General features: G+C 41.0%; 2 protein-coding genes across 3 annotated transcripts; one reads left to right on the top strand and one right to left on the bottom strand.

Moving 5' to 3' along the window:
• The first annotated feature begins 5,792 nt into the window (after nucleotides 1-5,792).
• On the top strand, nucleotides 5,793-17,084 carry glra2 (glycine receptor, alpha 2). 2 transcript variants are annotated; one of them, XM_029459645.1, is made up of 9 exons: nucleotides 5,793-6,306; nucleotides 6,952-7,073; nucleotides 9,326-9,393; nucleotides 10,853-11,076; nucleotides 12,153-12,235; nucleotides 12,327-12,464; nucleotides 12,556-12,770; nucleotides 14,154-14,303; nucleotides 15,389-17,084. In XM_029459645.1, exons 1-9 carry the CDS (start codon nucleotides 6,221-6,223, stop codon nucleotides 15,671-15,673), a joined length of 1,371 nt encoding a protein of 456 aa, XP_029315505.1. In that variant the 5' UTR covers nucleotides 5,793-6,220; the 3' UTR covers nucleotides 15,674-17,084. The 2 variants fall into 2 exon arrangements, with proteins under 2 accessions (XP_029315505.1, XP_029315506.1); XM_029459646.1 differs by lacking the exon at nucleotides 9,326-9,393.
• A 3,492-nt stretch (nucleotides 17,085-20,576) lies between these two features.
• Nucleotides 20,577-27,298, bottom strand: fancb (FA complementation group B). The gene is made up of 8 exons (XM_029458785.1): nucleotides 26,343-27,298; nucleotides 26,084-26,239; nucleotides 25,900-25,989; nucleotides 25,142-25,270; nucleotides 24,016-24,221; nucleotides 22,783-23,198; nucleotides 22,462-22,702; nucleotides 20,577-21,516 (listed from the first exon to the last, which is right to left on the bottom strand). The coding sequence occupies exons 1-8, from the start codon at nucleotides 27,264-27,266 to the stop codon at nucleotides 21,096-21,098; spliced, it is 2,583 nt and encodes an 860-aa protein (XP_029314645.1). The 5' UTR covers nucleotides 27,267-27,298; the 3' UTR covers nucleotides 20,577-21,095.
• Between the last annotated feature and the right edge of the window lie 35 nt (nucleotides 27,299-27,333).

Here is a 27,333-nt window from a genome sequence, read left to right as displayed (position 1 = left end):
GGAGTTCCTCAAAGTGCTCCTTCCACCGGCCGATAACCTTCTCAGTCGAAGTCAGCAGGGTCCGACCCTTGCTGTACACAGCTTGGATGGTTCCTCGCTTCCCCCTCCTGAGGTGCCGGATGGTTTTCCAGAAGCACCTTGGTGCCGACCGAAAGTCCTTCTCCATAGCTTCTCCGAACTTTTCCCACACCCGCTGCTTTGCCTCTGACATGGCAGAAGCTGCCGCCCTTCTAGTCCTTCGATACCCTGCAACTGTTTCCGGAGTCCTCCCGGATAACATAACTCGGAAGGACTCCTTCTTTAGTCGGACGGCTTCCCTGACCACCGGGGTCCACCACGGTGTTCGAGGGTTACCGCCCCTTGAGGCACCTAAGACCTTGAGACCACAGCTCATCACCGCAGCTTCAGCAATAGAGGTTTTGAACATCGTCCACTCAGGTTCAATGCCCCCAACCTCCACAGGGATGTCTGAAAAGCTCCGCCGGAGGTGTGAGTTAAAGATCCCCAGGACAGGGGCTTCCTCTAGACGTTCCCAGTTCACCCGCAATACCCGTTTGGGTTTACCAGGTCTGTCCAGAGTCTTCCCCCACCCCTTGATCCAACTCACCACCAGATGGTGATCAGTCGACAGCTCCGCCCCTCTCTTCACCCGAGTGTCCAAAACATGCGACCTCAGATCAGATGATACGATTACAAAACCGATCATTGACCTTTGGCCTAGGGTGCTCTGGTACCACGTGCACTTATGAGCATCCTTATGTTCGAACATGGTGTTTGTTATGGCCATTCCATGACTAGCACAGAAGTCCAACAACAAACAACCGTTCGGGTTTAGATCAGGGAGGCCCTTCCTTCCAATCACGCCTCTCCAGGTGTCTCCATCGTTTCCCACGTGTGCGTTGAAGTCTCCCAGCAAGACTACCGAGTCCCCTACTGGAGCCCCCTGCAGGGCTCCATTCAGGGTCTCCAAGAAGACCAAATACTCCGAACTGCGGTTTGGGGCATAGGCACAAACAACAGTCAGAGTTTTCCCCCCCATAACCCGAAGGCGTAGGGAGGCGACCCTCTCGTCCACCGGGGTAAACTCCAACGTAGCGGAGCTCAGCTGGGGGCTAGTGAGTATCCCCACCCCGGCCCGACGCCTCACACCTTGGGCAACTCCGGAGAAGAATAGAGTCCAACCCCTATCCAGGAGTACGGTTCCAGAGCCAAGACTGTGCGTGGAGGTAAGCCCCACCAGATCCAACTGGTAGCGATTCACCTCCCACACTAGTTCCGGCTCCTTCCCCCACAGAGAGGTGACGTTCCACGTCCCCAGAGCCAGCCTCTGCTGTCCCGGGTCTGGTCCGTCAAGGTCCCTGACCATCACTGCCACCCGTGTGACAGCGCACCCGACCCCAGCGGTTTTTCCCATGAGTGGTGGGCCCACAGGATGGATGGATGGGAGGCACCACGTAGCTTCTTCGGGCTGTGCCCGACCGGGCTCCATGGCAAACCCGGCTACCAGGCGCTCGCTGTCGGGCCCTCCCTCTGGGCCTGGCACCAGACGGGGGCTCCGGGCTTCCTCCGGGCAGGGTCTCTCCTTTCCTTTCCCTTTTTGTCATGAAGTCGTTTTTGAACCATTCTTAGTCTGGCCCCTCGCCTGAGACCAATTTGCCTTGGGAGACCCTACCAGGAGCACTAGGCTCCAGACAACACAGCTCTCAGGTTCATAGGGACACACAAACCTCTCCACCACGATAAGGTGATGGTTCCCAGAGAGGTAGAAAGAAATTTTACTTTGACATTTCTTTTTTTTTTTTTTGAAAGAAAATGTCAAAGTAAATACAGTTGTGGCACAGCTGTGAATGTAGTAAACCTCCAATGCTTGCTGACAGTTTAAAGCAAGACACACATGATGAGTAGTAGAAGAGACAAGAGGCAAGTGTCCACCCCAGAAGACACTGATGCTTGATAATAGAGCAGTGTGTCTGTAGGCAGCCAGCAATCCTTTTGCTTCTTTACTTCAGGAGAATTCACAGCAGTTGGGCTCAAAGGATACAAATGTAACACTTTACCTGTAGGAAGTATATTTAAGTTTAAATGTACTACTGGGAAACAAAAAACAACATACAGTAGAGTACAGTATGTGGCTAACTTCTATAGAACTGGATTCACTTTAATGTTTTCTTCCATTTGACAGACTGCATGCTAATCACTTTTATGAAGCCATGTCCTTTAACTGTATACCTGCTCATACTCCTATGTGACAACTATTATAACATTCCCCGTTTCTTCTGACAGACCTGGTGAGATGTTGGGACGAGCTACACTTGACAGTATTCCCTGCCACAGGAACAACCACAGCAAAGGATGGAATACCAACACACATCAATATTCAACACAAGACTCTGCATATAAGAGATTAGTTTCCCCATAAACATTTAAAAAAGCCTGGGAACAAGCACTACCGCTCTGCCAGTGTCCCCCTCATGGGTAATTGCTCCCATAAAATACATCCAAGCTCCACTGAAAGGAAAAAAACGTATGTAAACCAGTTTAGCAATTGAAATTGCATTCAATCTTCAATCTATTCTTGCATCACTTTGACAGCAGCACAACTCCAGCGACACTGAGACAAGCATGCAAGCTAGAAATAGATAAATTGTGAGCCAGTGTCAACATGGAGAAGACATTGGCCAGGGAAAAGTATGTGTATGTGTGCTGTTCAGGGTTTGGGTGACTGCACAGAAACTAGAACTCAGGGGAGACATTCTGACATGCAGATCTGAGTGAAAACATGATGGCTTCTCCGCCGCCTGAAGAGTAATTGCTTATCAAACTGAACACGGTCCTAAGCGTTGGATATGATGTATACATCCTGTAAAAGCGATGTTGCATTTTATTCAGCTGTTTGGATGTGCAGAGACAGAGTGACTGTCGAGTGTGTATGGGAGTCTAGACTGAGGATCAGCGGGTTTTCAGTGCTCAGTGATGGAGAAAGGCTCTGTGGTTGTCAGGTTGCTCCCACTGATGAAGGGAAGCTGTGATTGACAGATGAGACCAGCACTGCCTGCATTCAGCCTGAGGGAGAGCATAAACTAAGGAGGAGCATCCTTGTGATGCATTTAGGCTGTTCATTTACCCGTGGTTCACTCTATAGCTCCCATACTATATATAGAGAGGAGTGTTTTAAACATTTCTCCATGTGCATGTGTTGCAGGCGATATGTTCGTACAATCTTAACATGTTTATCATTCTCTTGTGTGCCTCAAAATAACTTCATTTTGCCACGACAGAGATTATGATAAGTGTACTGGGTGTTGTTGTGGCACGAGAGGATTCGCAAATCCTTCCTTCTCTTCAAGAATCCACTCATTAAATCTTTTGCATTCTTCCTCAGGCATGTTGCCTCGTCTCATCAAAATAGCTCCCACCACAAGTTACTTCTCTGTATCCCTGCTAGGCCTGGGATCAGCTCCATGAGTTGAATTATGGAGCAAAAAAGTCATTAAGTGGGATAAAGATACAAGGAATCGATGGAGCAATAGATACTCTGCTGCTCTCAATTGTCTCCAGTCCAGTGCACACGAGCATCGGAGTGGTAAAGCCCGCTTGTTGTTTCCAGGTGAGCTCTCCAGCCAGTCCACTACTCTTCAGTCATTGAGGGGGGTCAAAGGACTGCACAGAGCATTCAGCTGGTTACTGCTTCAACCTTATTTATCTTAAATATACATATTAATAATATGGAAATGTTACAGTAGGCTACATTGATATGTGTATTATTTTGGGTTGCAATATTATAACAGAAGGATTTCAAATGATTACATTTTGAAGCTAAAAAATTGTGCTGGAAATCTTTTTTTGACAACACAATAAACCAGATGATGTAAAACCCTAATTCCCCAGAGAATAACAGGCGGTGGCTACCAATCTTTGTTGTGTGTGGGCAGCTTTAAAATAGCGCCTTCGCCTGTCTTGAGCCTGTAATTTTAATGGCTGTGAGGAAACTGCTGGATAAATGAGACGGACAGACACTTCTAGTCTAAAGAATTGTTCTGTTTTATTCGCTCCTTTCACAGAGAGGCGCACTACATCTTTCTCCCCCTTAATGACATCCATATTTGACTTGTTCTCCTCTAATTATGTGACCCACCTGGCCCAGGAGTCTTTCTTTATGGAAACTAATGGCCAATAGAAGCTCAGGTTGGTTGTCATTAAACAGACAAGCCAATTGCAGCTGTCTCGGAGATGGGAAATAAATTATTTGAATACAAAGAGAGAGTTTTGGCCCTTAACCAGGATTAAATTAATTCAATAAAGCAACTTCACCAAATATTTGCTTTTATAGATGTTTTTTTTTTTGCCTAGGATCAGGCGCAGTGACATTAGAGTCATCCACATAGAATCTATGTGGATGACTCTAATGTCATCATCTATGACATAGATGATGTGCTGCTCGTCATGACATCTGCAAGACAAAGTTTGTTTGTTTCCTTTTGTTAATAACAAAACTAAATGTGGACATGCAGTGAATAATTCACACTAGGCATTCAGTATTTATGGAGTCGAACATGCTGCAGAACACGGCATTTATAAGACCTCTGATGACACACTAACACTAAATCCATACATCCCATACATTCTCAACCATGAGATACAGCGTGACACTTTGGCCTTAAAACACGATGACTCCCCCTCTGGCTGAGATAGGCCAAGATGATCTGGAAACTGGTCAGTTACCAAGTGTCAGACTGAAGTGTAATATGGCCCCGAGCATGCCACAGCATTGAGGCATGTGATGAGCTGAGAGTCATCTCACAATACGATGCCTGTGGTTGGCTTGATGTGAATGAAATACCTTTTTTTTTTTCTTCACCGGGTTTAGCCATTTCTTCCACAGCACATGCCTGTGTGTTCATGTGGAATGAGTCATTCACGCCTGTGGTCCATAAAACCTCACATCCCACACATATCCTCACGCTACCAGGTTTCCCATGCAGCCTCTGCATCAATACCAAGAGCTTACATACATGTCAATTGAATAATAATTACTAAATACGTGTGGTGGCCTACTAAACCTCGGCCCCTTAACCCTTGGGCTTCAGCCAGCCTACGGTTTATTTCCTGCCGTCTCCGTCTGTGTCTCTGTCTGTCAGTCAGCTCTCTTTCGTCTCACTCTGGGTGGCCAACCTTTCAGCATTTCCAATGATGTGCCTCTGAAATCTGTTTCCAGGCAACCGGGGTACCAAATACTCTCCCAGAGGCTTCTCGCTGGTGCGTCTTTTGTTTACACTTTTCATATCTCTGTGAGGATGTAGGTTGCTCCAAACAGACAAGGATAGAGACACAAAAAAAAGAAGCCCATTGTGTAAAAATAAAGCCAAGTATCATGTCAGAGTAACCCAGTCAATCTTATGTTGTACACCCACAGTATGAATCTGTGTTGATTCCTTATTTGCATCCCTATATAACAATGATTATTAAAAGCTGTAGGTTTTAAGTCATATTTTTACTAAAGGACGTAGATGTACATTAGACACATTGTCCATGTTACTTATTTTAAGCTACTTAAACAAACCACTGGGAAACATTACTAAATCCAGTTGATCCATGATGCGCAGCTGCGCAGCTGCGCGCGCTCCCATAAGAGGAAAGCTGTAACATTAAAAACTGACACCTTTCGTTAAGTAACAACACTGAAGAAAATGTTTGAATGAGTTTCTGATGATTACCTCCCTCGTTTATTGGATTTATTGAAAATCAACTCACGTCCACCACTTTTAAGCCTTGCGCTTGCGCGTAACAGAGCCGGGAGCTGTCCAAGTGCTGAAATGAGAAAAGGCGTTCCACTCCCATTCCTCAACAGAGGACGGTCCTCCACCTGCGAAATATTTCACTTCATAAGTAACAACGCGAACCAGCGGGACTGTCTTCACAGAGTGAGCTCTTAGATCTGAGCCAAAAGCGTTCAGAGCGTTTTTGGAGTTTCACCCTCTCGGCGTTTGACCACAGGACTGATGTATCTTCACACCTCCTCTTCGCGAAATCTGTTTTTGGGAGTCAGAGTTTCATGAAACTAAATTATGATCTGTGGCTACGTAGAGGAATGTCTCCTGTATTTTTGTGTGACACAAGAACACCCAAACGCCCACGACTTGGTCAGGAAGAAAGCAGTACCCCTATTTGGATTATGTGTTTGACCAATGTAAATATATGGAAGAAATAAAAAAGTGAGCACATGGGAAAACCACCAGGAATGAATCGCTCTTTTATGAAGGTTTTGGCAGCTTTATTTACATATGTCATGGCGACAAACAACTTCAGGTAGGCCAATTAATTTACCAATATGAATGTATAGATTGAAAACAAATGATCTCTTTCTTCTTAAGTTTGGAAAATACGATATTTCAGTGAAGTAGGCTGAATTGTAGGCGTGATTAAAGAAACAATATATGGGCAGTGACTTCTTTCTGCACGGACTAAGTTGATAATTGCTTAAGTGCTGCTTCGATTAGGATTGACTAAAGTTACTCTGCATTTCCAACTGTTTTAATTGTTTTTGTCAGCACAATTTGGTAATTAAAATATACGTAACGTATTTAATATTCCTATGATAATTGTATGCCTGTAGTAAAATGACTTTATAGTGAGATTTACGCACGTAATGGTAGTATTATTTATTGTCATCGTGACATCATTCCTACGATGTTTCATATCAAATTACAGCATCTGTGCAGTCATGATGTGACAGAAATATAACTGTCTCTCGTAAAAAGGAAATGCCCCCGACGTCGAAATCCGAGATTCGTCTGATACGTGTGTGCTCTTAAACGCATTTTCTAGTTTCCCTGTGCTTGCCCATCACTCCCAGACAGCTGCTAGGCGACAGATAACATTTAACTCCTGGTTTTCAGCCGCGACTTCAGTCTGATAAAGTGATTTTTCTAACTGTGTGGTTGTGTGTTGCAGAGTTGTGGGTGCCAAGGAGCACGATTCCAGATCATCGTCCAACATGTCTCCATCAGACTTTCTGGACTCACTCATGGGTCGTACGTCTGGGTATGATGCACGAATACGACCGAATTTTAAAGGTTTGTTTATCACTGTCTTTGGGACATTTTCACACACCTCACTTTACACTAAGTCTTAGTTTTACAACAAAACCACAAGCTCACCTTTTGTCAAGTGATGTACATGAAGTATTTCTGCATGCGGAATACACCCCCCCCCCCCCCCTTTCACTTTGACATTATTACTTATCTGGAGATCCATTGACTTTTATCTGATGCTAAGGTACTGTGCTGCCAGGCCTTTGACAAGAACAATCAATCACTTCAGTTGACAGTGACATCGTTGTCCTGGCTTGAATTAAATTGTCAGCTAACTCCTGATCGTAACATTGCATTGTTTGCATTCGGTAAAATCACGTCAGACAGAATCCATATCTCCATTAAGTGATCATTTGGAAAGAAAAAAAAGGCTTGTAAATATAACAGAGACAGTTTCAGACAGGGATGTTACCATGACAGGCCAAATGATGGTTGGTGCCCCTGTGGCAAGGCTGCAGGCTACTGACTTCCTCTGTTGTTGATACTGTGATGATGGGGACAGACACAGCATCTGTCACTGGAACAGAGCTGAGTGAGAAGAGGCCGGCCTGCTGGGGCTCAGGCCCACTCCGGGTCAGTTGATCTGGGAATTTGTTGGAGAGGTTTGGGGAATCCAGTTGTTGAAGCAGCCAAGACAGTGGAGCACGGGGATTGCTCAGCAGGATTCAGAAACGCATGGCCCAGATCTTTCCTCTCCCATCTGGTAGAAAAGGAAAGAAGATTGCTGAAATGGACATAAGATGGGAGGAGGATCGCCTGTTAAACACCGGCTGGCATTTTCAGGGGAGGGATTCAGCAAAAGCAACTGTTTCTAAGAAAGAGAGGCTGAGCACACATGGATTAAAATGCAATAAGCATGATTTTAATGATGCTGGTTATATTTATACTCTGTATTTTAGGGCAGATACAGCTTCCTTGTTTCGTACACAATCCACATTCATATAGCTAGAAAACAAACTATTTTGCATGAACCCACTGCGAAACAAACAGATGATTTTGCTTGCGTACCTGCTAGTCATATTTTGAAGAGAGTGTTGAACTGTATTTCTGAAGGCTGACCTAGATTTCCTTGCTGACTTTGTTGTGAGGAGGTACTGCTTTATTTTTCTGCTTCTGCTGTTAAATGTAGCTACCTGACGACGAACTGTGGCAAATATTAATACCTAGTGCCATGCAATATTGATGAGGAAAGCACAGGGGAAGGGCACTATGAAGGGCTTAAAACTTCACTTATCAGATGGGAAAAAAGATTTGCTGTGACTTTAAATGGCATAACCTTCCAAGCCTCGCAAGGATATTTCAGTTTAGGTCACAAAAAGGACACTAGCATGCTGGGTAATTTTTACTCACAGTGTTGGGAAGAAACTGCTCTGATTTGATACTAATACTGTAGAGCTGCAACTGATGAGATATGAGATAATATTGAATAACCTGAATATTACAGTCCAACATATAAAGATATCTTTTTTTATATCATAGAAGATTAAGAACATGTTTACATTTTAGAAGCTCTAACCGGTCATTTATTTGGCATTTTTGTCCTAAACTATCAAAATAGTTGCCGATGAATTTTCTGTGGATTATTTGGCTAATCGTTGCCGCTCTAAATTACGGTGTGTGTGTGTGTGTGAGTGTGTGTGTGTGTGTGTGTGTGTGTGTGTGTGTGCATGAAATCTCTGCTGAATATTTAAAGACATGATGTAGAAAAAATGTGTTTACAGTAAGTAAACCACAAAAGATCACCACACATGAGATCACTACATGATTATTAAGATTATAACAAGCTGACACAATTTGATGTCGTTACCCATTAATATATTTAATTTGAGTATAACTGCATTTTATCAACTTTTATCAAAATTTTAAATAAGCATCTTGTGATCTTTGTGATTCACCATCCACTCTGGATCTCCTTTAAAATGACAATTAAAGAAAGAAAACGAGTGCTTGTTGGTATTAATGCATGTACACAGTGAGCAGCAGCTTGGGAACCAACAGACCCAAATTCCCTGATGAAACATCTGCAGCGCTCCAAACCCAGTCGTCCTTGATGATATGGTTTAAGGCTTTTTCCTGTCATGTCATTGTCATCCCGTTTCACAGGTCCCTCCGTAAATGTTACATGCAATATTTTTATCAACAGTTTCGGCTCTGTGTCAGAGACAACTATGGTGAGTTCCTCTGGCGTTTTGGTTGATTCCTGCACAATGTGTTATCTATCCCTCAACCTGCAGGTCCACCAGTTAATGTTACCTGCAACATATTTATCAACAGCTTTGGTTCTATAGCAGAAACTACAATGGTGAGTTGAACATTGTGCTTGGACATCTAAAGCCCTGACCCTTGCTCAGGGGTTAAGGCTGAATCATCTTTTCTTTTTCTTTTTATTTTTTTACCTAATCTACCTGTGTCTGCCTGTGTTTTGCCATCAAAGAGTCTATTGGCGGTTCACGAGGCACATAGACATTATACATGAGAAATCTGAGGCTGTCCAAATTAATATTGTTTTCATCCCCCATGATGCCCCTTATACACGTATAAGTACAGGGTTAATAAATAATACAATACGTTCCAACCATTAGGTCACTTTAAGTTCAGCCAATGACTGTGGAGGAGGGGGGGGGGGGCGGCTTTCAAACAAGCTGATCTACAATATGTGATGTATGAAAGCATTCAGCTGCCCAAGGTGTAACAATATAAAACCTGCGAGGCTGCATCAAAACTCATCATGATCAAAGGATTCATAATGAGTGATAATAACTACTTAAATCTTGAATGAAGGATGTTAATTTGCGCAGGAGCTGAAGCTCATGAGATTGCCAGGGAATTACACAGCGTTAGACACGCATGCAAATATTTGGAACCGCCAATATTCTGATGAAATGTCAAACAACATAAGGGCCTCTCATCATCATGACATATCAATTACTGTGAGAAACTGAGCTTTGTGACACTCAGCTTATTAACTGCACTGTCAGAGTGTTCCTTATCCGCCACTACATCTTATAAATCCACCATTATCTTCTATAATGGCTCTTACATAATTATGGTTAATACACAAAGTTATTATAAGGTCAGTGTTTTGCACTTTTATATAGGCATCTAGGTAATACTGTTGCTGGATGATTTTGTCAACTGTGCTTTGAAACAATTTTTTGTTCCTCATCCATTTTATTATTTTTCATATGTTGTTATTAATATTACACAACATTTTTTTTTAAATGCTTTGTTTTATTACAGCTGTAATTGAGTTAATGTGGTAAAGGTAAACATATATTAGCAACTACATGTACTTAAAGTATCAAACTCATTATAGCAGAATTGAGTGTATTATTGTATATTTGATATTATTGTATTTCTATTTTATATGCATTAATATGTAAAGATCATTTTAACTGCTTCATATACTGTTGTGTAGATTTAAAACAATGCGTCACATCTTTTAAGATGATCACATGTTTCGTAAAGTCTTAATCCACAAAGAAACTAAAGCTGTCAAATAAATGTTATGATGTAAAAGTGCAAAAATATGTTGAAGTTGAAATATTAAGTCGGTTAAAATGGAAATACTCAAGTGAAGTATGCCATTCATTAAAAGCATTGTTGTGTATTAGAATAACCGTGAAGACATAAGTTTAGCAAGGTAAATGTCCTGTTTATCAAAAGGAGGATATATATATATATAATATTTAAAACCGATACAGATGACTGCTTTCTCATAACCCCAATCACTTTACTACAAAATATTGCCATCTCTACAGGATTACAGAGTGAACATCTTCCTGCGGCAGAAGTGGAATGACCCTCGGCTGGCGTATAGTAAATACCCAGATTCCTCTCTCGACCTGGACCCATCCATGTTGGACTCCATATGGAAGCCCGACCTCTTCTTTGCCAACGAGAAAGGGGCCAACTTCCATGATGTCACCACAGACAACAAGCTGCTGCGGATCTTCAAGGATGGGACTGTCCTCTACAGTATCAGGTGAAGTTGTCATAAACAACAGCATCATTAAAAAGGACTTAAGAATCAAAGATGGAGGTTTACACAGGAGCCACAAGTCAAGTGATTAATCAGGAAAATAACCAGTAGATTAGTGGATAATTAAAAAATAATTGTAAGCCATAGTTTACCCTGTTTGACATTGTAGGAATCTGCTGAGTGAACAATTATACCGCAGAGATCAAAAGCTGTGATGCATAGATCACCCCAGGACATGTTCACTTATTGCTTTTCTTACATTTCCTCTCAAACATCAAAGACTGTCAATCTATAAAATACAGTTTTAAATGGATTTTATCTCACTATGATCACTCCTTTGAAATGGCATAATTCACTGTACAGTACATCCTCATGTGCGATGTCGATTCTTAATAAAAGAACACTGATTGCAAGAGGGCAAGCTAATCTCAGGGGCATTGTAGAGAATCCAAAGTGAAGATAAAAAGGGGAATCCTTCTTCATGTTGGTCTCTCTGCATGTGGAATATTCGTAATCCATAAAACCATTGCTGAAGACTCTGATACATGCTGTTGGGATGGATGACATTTTAAGGGCCCTATCATCTGCAAATTTGAACAATACTCAGTACTAGATATGAAAATATGTTTCATTTCATTTCAATACAACTTCAATCACACGCAGCATTCAATTTTCTCCACAATGATGATGAAGCAGATCAATTTTAAGTCCATTTAGAGAGGCTCAGGTGTGGAGGCAGAGTGGGTCAACGGGAGAGATGAAAGGTGGTTTGCCACTCTCTCCATTCATGAGAGAAATGACAGAGTGAGCAGACCGCGGACCACAATGCATCACAGAGACAATAAGTTGCAGTAATGAAAGTGTGATAGGAACCTGCTGAAGGGAATCCTACATGATATTTCAGAGGCTATCACACAGGAGAAAGAGGCACACAATACAGAGATTACCAAAAAAAAAGGACCAAGTGTTGCAAGCAAATTAGTTTCAATTCATGTGTCGAGCAAGGTTTAATAAATATATTTCTTTCAAAATCAAATGTATTCTCTGTTCACCACACGTTACTTTGTCTCGCATCATAGGTTGACTCTCATTCTGTCCTGCCCAATGGATCTGAAGAACTTTCCGATGGATGTCCAAACTTGTACGATGCAACTGGAAAGTTGTAAGCGTGGACTTTGTCTCAGTTTTGTCACTGCACTTTCTGCACCTGCACCTGCATATCTAAATATTGATACTGTCTTTTCTTTCTTTAGTCGGCTACACCATGAATGACTTGGTCTTCGAGTGGCTGGAGAACGGTGCAGTGCAGGTGTCAGATGGTCTCACACTGCCTCAATTCCTTATGAGGGAAGAGAAGGAGCTGGGTTACTGTACAAAACACTACAACACAGGTCAGAGGCGCTGATTATATTTCACACAGTTAACATTTCTCATGTTTACTTTTGGTAGCTGAATTGCATTGTGTGTCTTGCTGTTGAATAGGTAAATTCACCTGTATAGAAGTCAAATTTCATCTGGAGCGACAGATGGGGTACTACCTGATCCAGATGTACATTCCGTCCCTCCTCATTGTCATCCTCTCGTGGGTGTCTTTTTGGATCAATATGGATGCTGCTCCTGCCAGAGTGGCGCTGGGCATCACCACTGTGCTTACCATGACCACACAAAGCTCGGGCTCCAGAGCTTCTCTTCCAAAGGTGAAACTCATTTAGTTTCAATCATGTAACATTATGTAAAAACCTCTGATGGTGGAACATATTGCAAAGAGACGGATACAAAGGCATGCACCAATGATAATGTTCATGTGTAAGGAATTAACAGGAAATACCCACATTTGAGGAATTAATGATGCAAGTTAAACCTGAGAAAAAAGTACATTTATACTTCCTCCTACTAATACGCCTCCTGTGCCTTCTTCTTGGAAAACATATCTAAATATACACACATGTATTTGCATTGTACATTTGAGACTAAACAAATAAAAGCATGGAAATTAAGCATTATAATAAGCTCCCTAAGCAATTTATAACACTATGGTTATTTTAAAAAGTATGTGACAGAGCTACAGGGACCTGAAGAAGTATCTTAAATGTAAGAGTAACATGGCAACAATGTTTTGCAGTCGTTTCAGACGGAGAACAGATTCATAGCCCAGGAAAATATGAAGACAAATGAACAATCTAAACAAGAACACAATGCAAGAACCAGCAATGAATTAAATTATTGAAAGGAAATTCACACACTTCTTTACTTCTTTCAGAGATAATTTAACTATAACTGGGCTCTTTTGGCCTTGTTAGTACAATTCACCGCATTAAACATTTCTGTTACAGCGGTGAAGATGTTGACATCTAAAGCATGTGCATAGTTGACAGGGTGTGCTAGTCTGCAGTATCTTATTTTCAATCAGGGTAAATTACCATGCACATATAGTGAAGGGTACTACAGGCACTGAGAGTCAGATCTTGATGATCAATCACTCTCCATGCATCAGCCGGCACCTGAGCTCCGAAGACCTCAGCTGCGTCAGAGATTCTAATACATAAAAGACACGTTAAATATTTAAAGAGAAGCCTTTGAGAGCCTCGATTCAAGAAAACAATAACTTAATATGCCTTAACTGCCCCTCAAAAAGCTGAGTTGTTTTCTCCACATGCTAATCAGCTGCCATGGAGTTAGGTGAAACAGATGGGGGAAAAACAGTGCTAAAGGAACTTATACAGTTCTCTTTCTATTGGTATTGAAGGCAGCAATTATTTCCATTTTTTATGGATTATATTCACTGACATCACTGGCAGATCTGATACACTTGTTAGCAAACATTACCTGTAATTACAGTTATTTATAAGTCCCAGTTAACTGTCACAATGAGCAATATAAAGGGAGAAAAAGACAGAAAGAAAAACTTTCTGCCAACGCAGATCACCAGGAAGAATAGATTTAGGGCTTAAAATAAATACAGAAATGTTCAAATCTACAAATATTTTTAATTCAAAGCATATATTCAAACTGCATCTGAACTGCGAGCTGATGCTGTCACCTTGGAGGATCTAACAAAGGAAATGTGTTTTCTCTCCCAGGTCTCTTACGTGAAAGCCATTGATATCTGGATGGCTGTGTGTCTGCTCTTTGTATTTGCTGCATTGCTAGAATATGCTGGGGTTAATTTTGTCTCCAGGCAACAGAAAGAGTTCCTTCGCCTGAGACGAAGACAAAGGAGGAATCACAAGGTATGCTTTCAATGTCTTTACAAGGTTATTTGGTTATCAAACTTTTTAGCCACGTTAGCAGTGTGACGATGGCAACGTCCATCTGTTGGCCGCACCGCCATCAGTCCAGACTGAAAGAGTTTTGGCAACTATTGAACAGTTTGCCATTCGATTTCATAAAGACATTAATGGTACCCAGAGGATTAATCTAATGACTTCAGTGCCACCAACAGGTCAATTGACACAAAATGTGGCATTCATGGCTCCCAACTGATGTATGTAATAACTTGGCCATTCCCTGGCCACCATTAAGTGGGCCTTTGTGTGTTTTGTTGTGATGTGTCAATATCTATTGGATGCATTGCCATGAAATTTGGTATACACATTCATGTATCCCTCAGGATGAATTGTCAAGTCAAGTTAATTTTCTTTTTATACTGTAGCCCCAAATCACAAATAACAAGTGTGCCTCAAAGGGCTTTACAATCTGTACAGCATATGACAACGTCTATCCTTAGACCCTTGTTTCAGAAGAGGATGTGTACAAAATAGGGCAAAAATAATAATAGAGAAATTACTATGTGTAAAATCAGAATGACTGAAACTTTATGTGACCAAATATCTAAAAACCTAATGACATTCCCATCAGCCTCAGCTGTAGCCTACTTTGTACAAATATAAGCACATTAACATGCTGAACTGAGATATGGAACATGGTACTGTAAAAATGAGGCTATATCTGCTAAACATTGCCATGTGGCATTGTGACATTGTGACCATGGTAGCATGCTGGCATTAGCTTTAATCTCAAAGCATCACTGTGGCTAACTTCAGCTTTACAGAGCTGCTACCATGGTAGACTCTTGTTGGGATACTGAAGTAGCATACATAGTGAATTAAGATTCAACCCCTCGGCGGATGCTCTAAGTGGTTTATCATTAAAGTGCATCAGGTTATCTTTCTTTAATTTAAAAGTGTGTTATCTCATGATTAGTGTTCATGTAAGTTCACATTGCTAACAGCCACAATGAGCCAGTGGCCACTAAGAAGTAAAGCCTACAATTTGAGAAAATTCATTCTGTCCACATGTGCATGTGTTTTTTCAGGATGATGATATGCGTGAAGGCCGCTTTAATTCAGCTGGCTACAATATGAGTCAGTGTCTGCCAACGAAGGATGCCTCAGCTGTTAAGAACACTGAGCCAGCTCCTAACCCTCAACCATCAGTCCCCAAGGACATAGACACCCTGAAGAAGAAGTTTGTGGACAGAGCCAAGAGGATAGACACTATCTCCAGGGCCGGCTTTCCTCTGGCGTTCCTCATCTTCAACATCTTCTACTGGGTCACCTACAAGATCATCAGGTATGAGGACATCCACCAAAAGACTTAACCCTTGACAAACAACATTTATTTTGTTCATTTCTCAGATTGAGAAATGCTTTGCACAGCGAAATGAGATGGGAGACTGTGCATTGAAAGGTACCATGGTGGAAATGCTGGTGCAGTTCTTTCAGGGATAATGTATAATGTTCATGCATCATACAATAGTGCTCATGTTCTGAGACACAGATGTTTGTTGTTGTTGTTGTTGTTGTTGTTGTACTGCTGCATAATATTTCCTGATAAATCTGGGAAAATGGTTCTAACTCAATGCTTAGTAATATGCTGGAAAAGATGGACCAATTGTTTAAATAAATTCTGCCTTGGCATCTGTAAAAGGAACAAAGAAACATTCCATAGATTTGTAACGGAAAGGTAGCTAAGTCAGACCCTCAAATACTTTTTGTGATTACAAAAAGGATATTTCTTAAGGATGTTTAGGACTGTTTTATATTTTACTATTGTCATGGCACGTCCACTCTGTTTATACAAAAATAAAGCAGCAAACGTAATATAACTTAAAATATACAGGCAAAAAGCACATTCAGTGCAGACGCATCCTTCTGACATTAGGAGCAGCACGCGTTGAGTGCGAACAAAGCAGATGAAAATCTGGAATTGCGAATTGGATACTGCATTTTTACGAAATACCTGAGGCCTTAGATATCAGAGATTTGGAGAGATGAAGTGCAGTGCTTCTCTATTTTTTCAAGCATCTCCTCTTTCTAGTGGTCTATCAGAGTCGAAGGCAGTGTTTGATCTTTTCTACCTGTGGCCAGAGTACATCCAAAGGTACTTCTAGTTGTTTTCTTTCTCTCTAAGTGTATTATAAATCATATTCCTGTGTATTATCACTTAAAATCAATGTAAGTTTATTCAGATGCTATAAAAGTCACACATTTTCGTTTTCAAATAATTTATTAAACAAACTGTCATATATTTCACAGACTAGGTTCATAAAAAGTATAATGGCCAAGTGTATAATGTACAATGTTGTCATATGCCCATATGCACATGAATTTATTTATATTCCAGGTAAATAAATACCCCAGGTATCTTAGGTATGGTTTTAGAGTTTGAGACTATGTTATTTTGTAGATTTAGTCTGATGAAATATGTATTGTAATGGAGGAAAGGTTATGTTCATTAAGAAAAAAAAAGCTTTCTGTATACTTCTTCATCCTCCGCTGTGGCCGGTTTAACTTCACTTAGCTTGTCTGTTGCTGGATGGTGACATATGTTGGGATTCAATCGTGAAAGACGGATCTGCATAACATTCATGGTACAGAGCAGCTAATGGTCCTTGCACTCCTGATATACTACTGTAGTGAAAAACTCCTTTCTTGAATGCTATTTCTGAAAAAAAAAGGTTATTTACTGGTCTGTACATCAATAAAATTGACTGCACCATATTTACTTTATTTCCACTTCTCCTGTCATGTTTAAAGTACACAACTCTGTTTTATATTCTCATGCATTTGTTGATGCAATCATATTGCTTTCTTCACAAGTAATGAATAAATGGATGCTTTTCAAGAAAAGAAATTACTGACAAAATAAGGCACAAGCACATGAAATATTCTTTTGCAAATCCGATCAAAGAAAACGACAAAGTCAGTCTCCTCGCCGAGCCGGGGTGATGACACATGGCAGGGATCGTTGGGTGGCCCGGGGTGACGTGGATATGATCTGACAGTGGGTTGCTATTAATGCATGATAATGGACTTCACACTGTGGTGTTGAGATTCCATCAGCGGGGACTTACCTACCAGTTGAATGGAAGACACTGGCGTGGTGTTCACAGAAGGACAATTGCATTAGATATTCATACAGCAAATAAAGATCCTTCTTAAACTGCTTCCACTTGTTGTTACTGGACGTGAGCTCAGACAACAGCCACGAGTAACCCAAATATATCATCCTTAAAGAGACAGGAGTCCCAACATCAGCTCTCGATATCCTGTAAATGACATTACTAATACTGATATTCATTATCATACGGTAATGCCAGGTTCCATCTTATATTTAAGGTAAAGATGAATAATACATGGTCTGTGGTCACTTTTAAAAGGAAGGCTGCATGAATCATCTAACTACTATTTTAATGCACACACAGGGATTAGAAACTAATCAATAACACTAATCCTAGCGTGGAAATACCATCCATTTCACCGACACAGTCTTACATCACCGCCCATTATTACTGCTGTTTGAATATGCAGGGACGCAATAGTCTTTATGCAATCAAGTTCAGTATGACGGCTTATGGAAGGGAAAATAATTTGCAGCTTATAATTGTGTTTAAGAGGGAAAACAACTTTCCATCATTCATTAAGGTTCAGGGAGGCTGCTGTGTGAGGTCTGAGAGGCAAGAAATGAGGGTTGCCATAGCAACAGCACAGCAATCGAGAAGGCCAGTGCGAGAGTTACAAACACTGGAGCATGATTGTGCCAGAAAAGTGTCTCTTGTGCATGAACATGAATAATACTCTAAATTAAAGAGTCATTTCTACTGTATTAAAGTAACAATAATATCAGCAACATGCGTCGCGATACACCGGTGTTGACGATAACTGATATTTTAACATTTTAATATTGATTAGATTAGATTGACTTCACCTCAGTGGAAATGTGTCTTTGGCTTCTCCAAGTACAGCAAAGGTACAAGAAATACACATAACACAACATTATAACAAACAAATATACAATATACAAAAGAGCAAATGGCCGTGTAGCAGCAATATCATTAGTAATAAATAACACACACATCATAATATTGTGTAAATAATCCAGCGCCCTTTAAATCATGATTTTGTACACTTATGGTTACAGACTATCTCTCCACCTCTGTATTTTGAGTATAATTCATTTGCCAAAAAAGAGAAACATGTACAATAAAGTGAGAGATGAAATTGACTTGATTATATACATTTCACATTTTGTATAGATATCACGAAAATATTGTTTATTAATTATTTTAGACACGACAGTCATGTAGTGGAAATCTGATATTGTGACAGCACCACTTCCATGTCCCCCCGTGTGTTTCAGGGAGAGCCCACGTTATGCATGGGATGTCTGCCGCACCAGAAGTAGTAAACATGGCACTCCAGCAACAGAAATATTGCTGGTTGATGTGATATATTGGATATTATGCCTAAGGGCTTAATAAAAATGTAATAAACTGTGATGAGCGAGGGGCAGAAACCCCCCCAATATATAATATTTGCTGAGACGTCGTCGCATAATTGAGCATATAGGTTAAAGAGTGTAAATATGGAAATGAAAGGTTGCTCCCTCACCTTTTGAACCAGTGTTAACTCACATGGTGAGCTCTCCGCATACAGAATCATGTATGTTATTGTACCTAAGAGGGCTGTGAACTATTGCGTTGTAGATATAATCAATGGACTCCCACTTTGTTTTGGTGACCCGCTGAGTTCCAGAGTCCAGAGGACTGACCCCGATCAATACCAGTCGACTGCAGGAAGACACCAGGCCAGTGCACTCAGCACACAGCATCAATATAAACATGGCTCAGCAGCATCATTCATTATTATGGACGTTTCAAATAAAACACAAGATTGGAACCTTCTGTCACTCTCAAACAAATGTTTAATATATATACACTCACATTATATTCAAAAACTAACTAATTATGCCTATTTATGCTTTCTGATGCTGTTAAATTTTTTATTACGTCATATTTGCAAACACTGAAAAAAAACAGCTCATGCACATAAAACAGACATAAAATATAAGAGTTTCAATCTATGACTCTTCAATTATGAACATGAATATTTATATGTCCAATAAATTACAGACTGGTTTTTTATTATATATTTATTATTATTATTATAATTAAATACAAGAGTATAGCAGAACATTCCCACCAGGAGAAGAAATAGATGAAAAGCAATAATACAACATTATGAAATATTTAATCAGAATTACGAGATAAAAAGTAACTATGAGGTTTAAAGAAAGTTATTATTTATTTACCATTTATTTTTTATCAAGACTAAATTTTCGATGCGATGTTTCTTAACACAGCAGCGATATGATTCATCTACCACGTTTTCATTCCCCATTAAAGTGAGGGGACTTGAGCGGAGGGTAGAAACCCTGCAGCCTTCTTCCACCACTCAGAGATAATAGAAGTTAACAGACAATAATGGGATGACAAACCATATCTTTTACTCTGGGTGGCATTCAGGGCTTTAAGGAAACACCAATACAATTGAATTTTCGTTTTCACATGTGATCCAAGTATTTCTCCATGGTGTTATTTACTCTACAGAATTCACTATTCATCTTCTGTGCAAGAAGTGACAGATGTGTTTGTGTCACAGCCACAGAACAAAGTTGTGGGGGCCTGCCTGTGTGTGTGTGTTTAACTTTCATGGTGGTGGAAGTTGAGTTGTCTCAATAGAACTCAGCTGCTTTATTTCAATTCGAACCAGACTAAAACTATATTTTGTATATTACATTAACCCACATTACCATCATAAAGTAACACATTAGGAATCACTCACTTGGACATAATTATGTTTCAGCTATGTTCAGGGGAGTCCTGCGGCAGTGAGTCCAGTGGAAGCTGCCACTTGCAATGACGCAGACATATTAAAAGGTGTAAAAAAAAAAGAAAGCGAGTGTTTATCTCTACTCCACACAGATGGAGTAGCTCCCTGAAAAAAACAAAACGCACATCCTCGTTTTCCAGCCCCCACTGGGATGGTTAAAAAAAACAAAAAAAACCTCACCATCCATTTCAGCAAACACTACGGCCAAGCTGCCGCAGACCTCAGAAAAGCCGGGGCTCTTTTAAGTAGGATTTGATGTTTACTTGGATGAACAGCATTTGAACTAACATTGCTGACAGCCTAGAAGAAACAGGGAGAAGGACTAGAAGAAACAGAATACAAGGACTTTTTATTTTTGTTTACATCGTTTCACATGGAAAAAACTAAACCATGAGGGAAAAGCTCCACTAAAAGCTTTCAGTCAACTCCAGCCACTGTGCAGATGTATAACCTCTTTGCTCTACCATCATATGTATGCCTTTATGCATAACACAAACAGTTTCTCACTGCAGGATGAAAGTGACTAGCACACAACAGCAGCAGCAGGAAACATTAAAGAGCCTTTTTGAACACAGAAGGTCTAAAAAAGGGACATGACCAGAAGAATAAGCTGGGCAGAGAGCAGTAACCCATCAGTATCAGATTAAAGCCTGTGGAACCCAGGAGGTGCTCCAGTTGAATAGGCTGAGGCTCTACACAGCAGCAGACGCTAGATAGATACTGTACAGACACACAGTACAGTAGAGACATAACCAAGCCAGCAACAGGGGCAGCTCTCAGTACAGGTGGAAAATGAAAGGCATGATGAACTGTCTTTTGATTTTCAACAACAACCACGTCTGCAGCTTATTAACCGAGCGAAGTTCTCTGAGTGTCTAAGAGAGCTGCCAAATCCCCATCGAGCTGGAACTTGGACATGTTTTGGGTAAGCCTACGATACCTCAGCACATCCACCAGGGGGCTCAACCGCTTCCTACTTCTCTCCACGTCCAGCTGAAACACGTCCCTACACCTCTGGAGCCCCTTCACAGAACTTGGCTCAGGGGTCTCCTCATGTCCAAGGCTCTCCCTCCCCCCCTCCTCTTCTTCTTCTTCTTCTTCACCAAGTAGCGATGACACACACTCTCTGAGTGACACCACTTCTTTCTCCAGTGCCAAGGAAAATATTTGAGCTGCACCCTGTGCTCTTGTACCTTTGACAGGCTGGATGGAGCAAAACGCAGGGAGGTAAGCCAAGAGAGAGTCCAGGAACTGGAGTGTCTGTAAGTGGCTGCAAAAGGAACAACAGAGACACAAGTTGCATGTTATTATATCGTGTTGTAATAAATTAAACATGTTGACGTTTCTTTTTGTCTTTTTTCTAATTTATCATTCACGAGCTGCTTCATACCCACCTACCTGTTCAGAGTTCATTTGTGGAATTTGCCATTTTAAAGTGCTCCGCTTGGCAGAGAATCACTTTGATATTCAGAGGAATATCCCACGGATACGCTTCCCAGTCAACTTCAAAGCCTTGACAACTTTGAATCCATTAATATAAATTGAGCAGCGGTGCTCATTTCTACTACCTTCCTTAGTTCTTTTAAATGAAATGAAATGAAATGATTCAAGAATTCAAGTCCCAGGTAGTAATGTTTCAACCAGTACACAGAGCACTAATATCATAGTTGGCTAATTAAGAGAAAATATCGCTGTTAAACCAATTGTTCTGTGTTTTTTATGACTTTACATGATTATCAAAGTAGCAGAATTACTAATTATGCAAAGAAAGTTATTCATTAAAACATTTTTTACATAAAAAAGGGAATTCAGACGATAGAAAAAAAAAAGGTTGTATTAAGACGGAGCTACAGGGAAATGTTTTCAGAGTGGGTCCCCATTTAGTTGCTGCAACGATTAGTCGACTTATTGATTAGTGGACAGAAAAATGATTGCCAAATATTTTGATAAATCGATTAATCCTTTAAGTAATTTTCTTCATTCAAAAATAGCAGTAAATGTGTTTAGCCCCTAAAATAAGGAGATAATCTGCTTTTTTATATTTTATTAAGCTGAATATCTTTGAGTATTGAACTGAAAGAACAAAGACATTTACATTAACTTCACTTTATGAACTGATAACATGATGACCAAAACTATCCAAACGATCAACACCTACAACTCTGAGGCAGCAACACGACCATCTTACTGCTACCTGTAAATAAGAATGATTTACCTGGAGTGGACCGACAGTTCCCCCTTGAACGGGGTTATCTGATGCCAGTGCAGCAGCATGAGAGCAGATGGTCCTGAAGAGTTTAACAGTAGATACTGAGGGCTCACTTCTATCCTCCTACATCCCTCTCTTTTCTGAATCCAGCCATCTACATCACCTAAACTGTGATCAGGAGAGTCAATGTGGAAAACCTGGCGATCCAGCACCGCCATCAGACTCAGCAAGTCCTCTTTAACCTCATCTGGGCACAAAGAAAGAAGACAATAATGAACATACGTGTCAAAATGTTAAATCTCAAGTCGTGGGAATTTGTGATATTACCTGTTTTGAGTTCAGGGTTTTTCAACAGTCGGGTTTGGAAATCACTGTGGATGTCTAAAGCAACCTGACCACAATGCAGGACCACCGGTGTCGGGTTGCTAACGAGGGCAAAAGAAGCACGTCTCTGAACGTAATGGAGCATGACATGGCACTTGACAAAGCCAGAGGTCAACAGAGGTGTCAGTCTGGACACAGCAGTCACCGCAAGTCTGCATGTGTTGAGATCATTGGGTCTGCCGGCATTGTGCTGCTTGCTTCTTTTGGCTGCGGGCTCTGAGAATGTGGAGGTAGAGGAGGAGGATGATGAGGAGCAGGGCGCAGGGAGCCCGAACACTTGGCTTTGAGTCTGGATGACTGCAGGCGTTGAGCTCTGACCAGCCTCTGTCACGATAGATAAACTCACACTGGCCACTGGTCTGGAGAAAATAACACATCCCGAACAATCAGATATCACATGGACAGCAGGTTATCATACTGGAAATCAGATTGAAAAGAAAAAAAACTACAACTGGTGTGTGACTGCTTGTGAACTGTGAACAACACCAACATCTCCAAATGACATCAGCTGGACAAGTGCAATAGAAACAGCATTATATGGGCTCTTCAGGCAGCCATGCCAGAAGTAGTTTACCTCCACATGTTGCCAGATAAAAGGTGGATGGAGGAATCAGATTAATGTCTTGTTCCCAGCAAAAGGAGTTTGGAGAGTTATTAAATACAGGTTGCCATGGTGACGGCCTTTGCCACACTGACTCTGCCTTGGAGAAATTCATGTACATTTTGGGGCAATCAAAAGAGGTAAAACAGCATCTTTACTCAGTCAGAGCTATTTGTTTACAGAGATTACGATTGATTTAATCTGTCCTCCTCAGAAAATGGCACCATAATGTTTCACTTCTGACAAATCTGATACACACACACACACACACACACACACACACACACACACACACACACACACACACACACACACACACACACACACACACACACACACACACACACACACACACACACACACACACACACACACACACACACACACACACACACACACACACACACACACACACACACACACACACACACACACACACACACACACACTTTCAGAAGAATTGCTAAGTGTTTAGATGATGTCAAGTTCAAATCAGCCATATTTAGGAAGGCTGATGCCTCAGTCCATAAATCTCACACAGACAAACATATACAATCCAACAAAATCGTGCTTACACTGAGCTGTCAGTAGTTAATATCACTCCCACGACCATTCGCTCCTCTGCAACGCGATGCCACAGCTTCTCAACATGAGGTTTTGAAGACACTGCTGGCATGTCTTGCGTCATGTCAGCCAAGGCCTGATCCTTTGACTCCTTTGACTCATCACCATCATCATCATCATCATCATCACCACAGTCCCACAGAGCAACAAGGCCTTCCTGGACAGAAAGTGCAAAGACTATAATCAGCGATGACAGCATGTGACAGCAATAGCAATTTATGTCAAACATTTCAACTTGCCCAGGTACACTTTTAGTGGACTTTAAATATACCATTCAAGAACAAAGAATGTTGCTCGGACACTTCCTGTCAAAATACAGTATAATTTCTCCTGGCATTGTTTATTTAAAAACTTTTTATATAAAATAAAGTTTATTTCAGGGCCACATTCACTATTTGTTGTGAGAGGTAAGTCTCGTGACCTCAGCACAAGAAGATCATAGCAACAGCAACAAAAGCATTTAAAAACATAAAACGACATCATGAGTTACAAAGTAAGAGACAACAAAACATTTGTGGCGTTTGTATTTCATTTGCTTCCTCAATGCCTGCGGCAGCAATTAGGAACGCTGACTGCATCGGCCTCATGTGAGATGCCATTTCAAATATGACAAGTACTGGCGTGAAACCCAAACAACTGAGGGGACGAGGGCGGGACTAACAGTAATATACGTCACCTGTTTTATGGTAATACATTGTATATTCTTAAATCCTAAAAAAAATATCATAACATTTCCCATTTTGAAGTTGTGAACTGAACTAAAATGCTTGTCAGCGTTACAAACATAACATTACCTAGAAATGCCACTGAAAACATCACCAGTTAATATCAGAATGCTTTCATGTCATAAGATCTCTCTCACACACACACACACACACACACACACACACACACACACACACACACACGCACACACACACGCACAGGCCAGATCACAACCAAAATAGTTGCTGGTTTGATCCCATTACCGCCATTTCTAAGGCTTCTGAAAAATGTTTACTAAATGCTGTAACACAACAGACAGTGCTTTGCTGAAAGTCATAATTATATAGTTTATGCATGTCATATGTTCTGTACCTGCTCATGCTGGGTGAGAATAGTCTCTCTTTTTGAGACCACATTGGTCAGGGCTTGGACCGACTGCTGTAGAACTCGTTCCTTCACTCTCGCCTCTCCTTGAAGCTCCTGAAGCAAGGTCAGTCCACTCTACATAACAGATCATATTTGATTGAGTATACATTTTAAATTCAACACACATTGAGGGTCTGAGAGGTGATTTCAAAATGTTGTATATGAATAACAATCAGATCATTTATTATTTAGCACTATAGGGTGATTTTGATTATTAATACAATATTGTTCTGTCAACTACAGTATATACATGTCATATATATGGTAAAGTATGTCAAATTACATGTGAAATAGGCCAACATACCCATGTTTTCTGGAGATGCACTAAACTAAAGCCTTTCTGGAATAATGTAAAAGCTAACTATTAAAGACAATATGGGATATATACTGTTCCAAACAACTGCGTTGTGATGTACCTAGGGAACATAGAGGAGGATGTACAAGGAAGAGATAGATATCTGGAAGAAATGTTGCTTATTGTGAGCAAAGAAACAAACAAGAAACTGGTATAGAGCTAAACCTCCAGGATATCTATTCAATGGAAAAGCTGACGTACCAACTAAAAATTAAAAGGTGACATCTTCAACAAGAACCGGGAAAAATTGACCATTTACATGAAACATGATGCCAACGAGTAACTGTTCTGTTAAGTTATGACTTAGTGACTAGTGCTGCCACTCCAGTAATAGTTTATAAATGCTTACCTGTAGTCTGGACTCTAAAGCGCGAAGCGTGAGGAGATCGTTCTCTGGTGGAGGAGGCGCTGTCTTTAGTGCTTCGCTGTCCTCGCCACGCTGAAATGTGTATTTTCAATTAGTCATGTCGATGTTGTCTTTATCAAGGGAAATACATGTAATATTGCACATGAGAAAGAAATGTGTGCCTTACAGAATATGAAATGCCACAGAGGTCAGTGAGGAGAAACCTTTCCAATGGTTGCCCCGTTACACCTTGATCCTTAAAAACCAACAGCATCTGGTCTGTTCCACATCCCAGGAAGTCATCTACATGGACAGAACTGACACTTGACCAGTGGGAGGCTATCTGGGGAAGAGCGTTTAACAAAATAGGCTTATACAAACCTGTACATTGGAAGTAAAGCAGAATATAGAATTAAATATAATATGGATTTTACACATTGGTTTACCTGAAATGTTTCCTTCCACATTGCACATACATGCCCCTGGTGAAAGGATATGACAAACAGGGAGCCATTTCTCCCTGTGTTGACCACCTGAATATTTTCAGGTTGGTCAAATGGGAGCTGACATACATCTTTCACAATGCCATTCTCAAAATAGACAAGTTGCTGATTAGAAGTTGCTGCAACCACAGCAGAGTTCAGCACATCCTCCCCTTTTTCAGCTGACAGCACCAGAATGCACCGCGTGATGCAAACATAGGGATAAGGCAAGATCATTGCGCCATCAAAAACGTGTCCACTCTCAACAAAATAACCCAGGGTTTGACCTGTGGGCTGAGTATTTGAGCACTGGTCTGAAAGGTTTTGCAGTCCAAGAACAAATACTTGTTCTTTGTGGAGGGGAAGTTCTCCAATAACATTGTGGGACAACTGAATGGGTATCTGTCTCACCTCTCCTGCCTGCAGAGATGCATAGAAGACATTACCAGCATGGCTCCACAACACTGTTGGGCCCTGGAGGATAGAAACATTCTCCTTCATTTGATAAGAGAGTTTAAACTCAATGCAGGGCTCCAGTCCGTTTGAGCTGCTCAGTGTGAGAAGACTATACTGGAAGCTTTCCCCTTTCTCACTCTTCTTTGTCACTAAAATACACGGCATGGTGACTCTCTTCTGAACATGTATGACACATTTACATTTCACAATAGCCACATGCGCTGATCTGTTCCTGCTGATGACAGCTGCTCCATCAGCTGCCTTTAGGAACCTGTTGTCTTCCCGTTTAAATGAAAGACTGCAGAATATTAACTCACTTCTTTCGCTGTCATTTGTGGCTGAAGCTCGTTCACAGTTAAATAAGATTATCTTTCCAAATAGGGAAAGACGATGGGGACTTAGATACAAATCTTCCGAGAGCAATATCTCCATTATGAACCAGGGAAGCTTCGGGTGCCTATCAGGTTTGATCCTTCCTTATTGACAGCTAGACTTCACG

This window comes from Cottoperca gobio, chromosome 21 (genome assembly GCF_900634415.1).
Source record: "Cottoperca gobio chromosome 21, fCotGob3.1, whole genome shotgun sequence".
In the NCBI taxonomy this organism is placed as follows: Eukaryota; Metazoa; Chordata; class Actinopteri; order Perciformes; family Bovichtidae; genus Cottoperca; species Cottoperca gobio.
This window is presented reverse-complemented; position numbering and strand designations above follow the sequence as displayed.

What these genes read in the sequence shown, in the direction of transcription:
- glra2 (XM_029459645.1), top strand. Translation starts at nt 6,221, where the DNA reads ATGGGAAAACCACCAGGAATGAATCGCTCTTTTATGAAGGTTTTGGCA. An exon ending in AATACGACCGAATTTTAAAG is followed by an intron (nt 7,074 to 9,325) that starts GTTTGTTTATCA and finishes CTCAACCTGCAG; the next exon opens with GTCCACCAGTTAATGTTACC. An exon ending in TACGATGCAACTGGAAAGTT is followed by an intron (nt 12,236 to 12,326) that starts GTAAGCGTGGAC and finishes TTCTTTCTTTAG; the next exon opens with TCGGCTACACCATGAATGAC.
- fancb (XM_029458785.1), bottom strand. Translation starts at nt 27,266, where the DNA reads ATGGAGATATTGCTCTCGGAAGATTTGTATCTAAGTCCCCATCGTCTT. An exon ending in TGTGGAAGGAAACATTTCAG is followed by an intron (nt 26,240 to 26,342) that starts GTAAACCAATGT and finishes GCTCTTCCCCAG; the next exon opens with ATAGCCTCCCACTGGTCAAG. An exon ending in CTTTAGAGTCCAGACTACAG is followed by an intron (nt 25,271 to 25,899) that starts GTAAGCATTTAT and finishes TCTGTTATGTAG; the next exon opens with AGTGGACTGACCTTGCTTCA.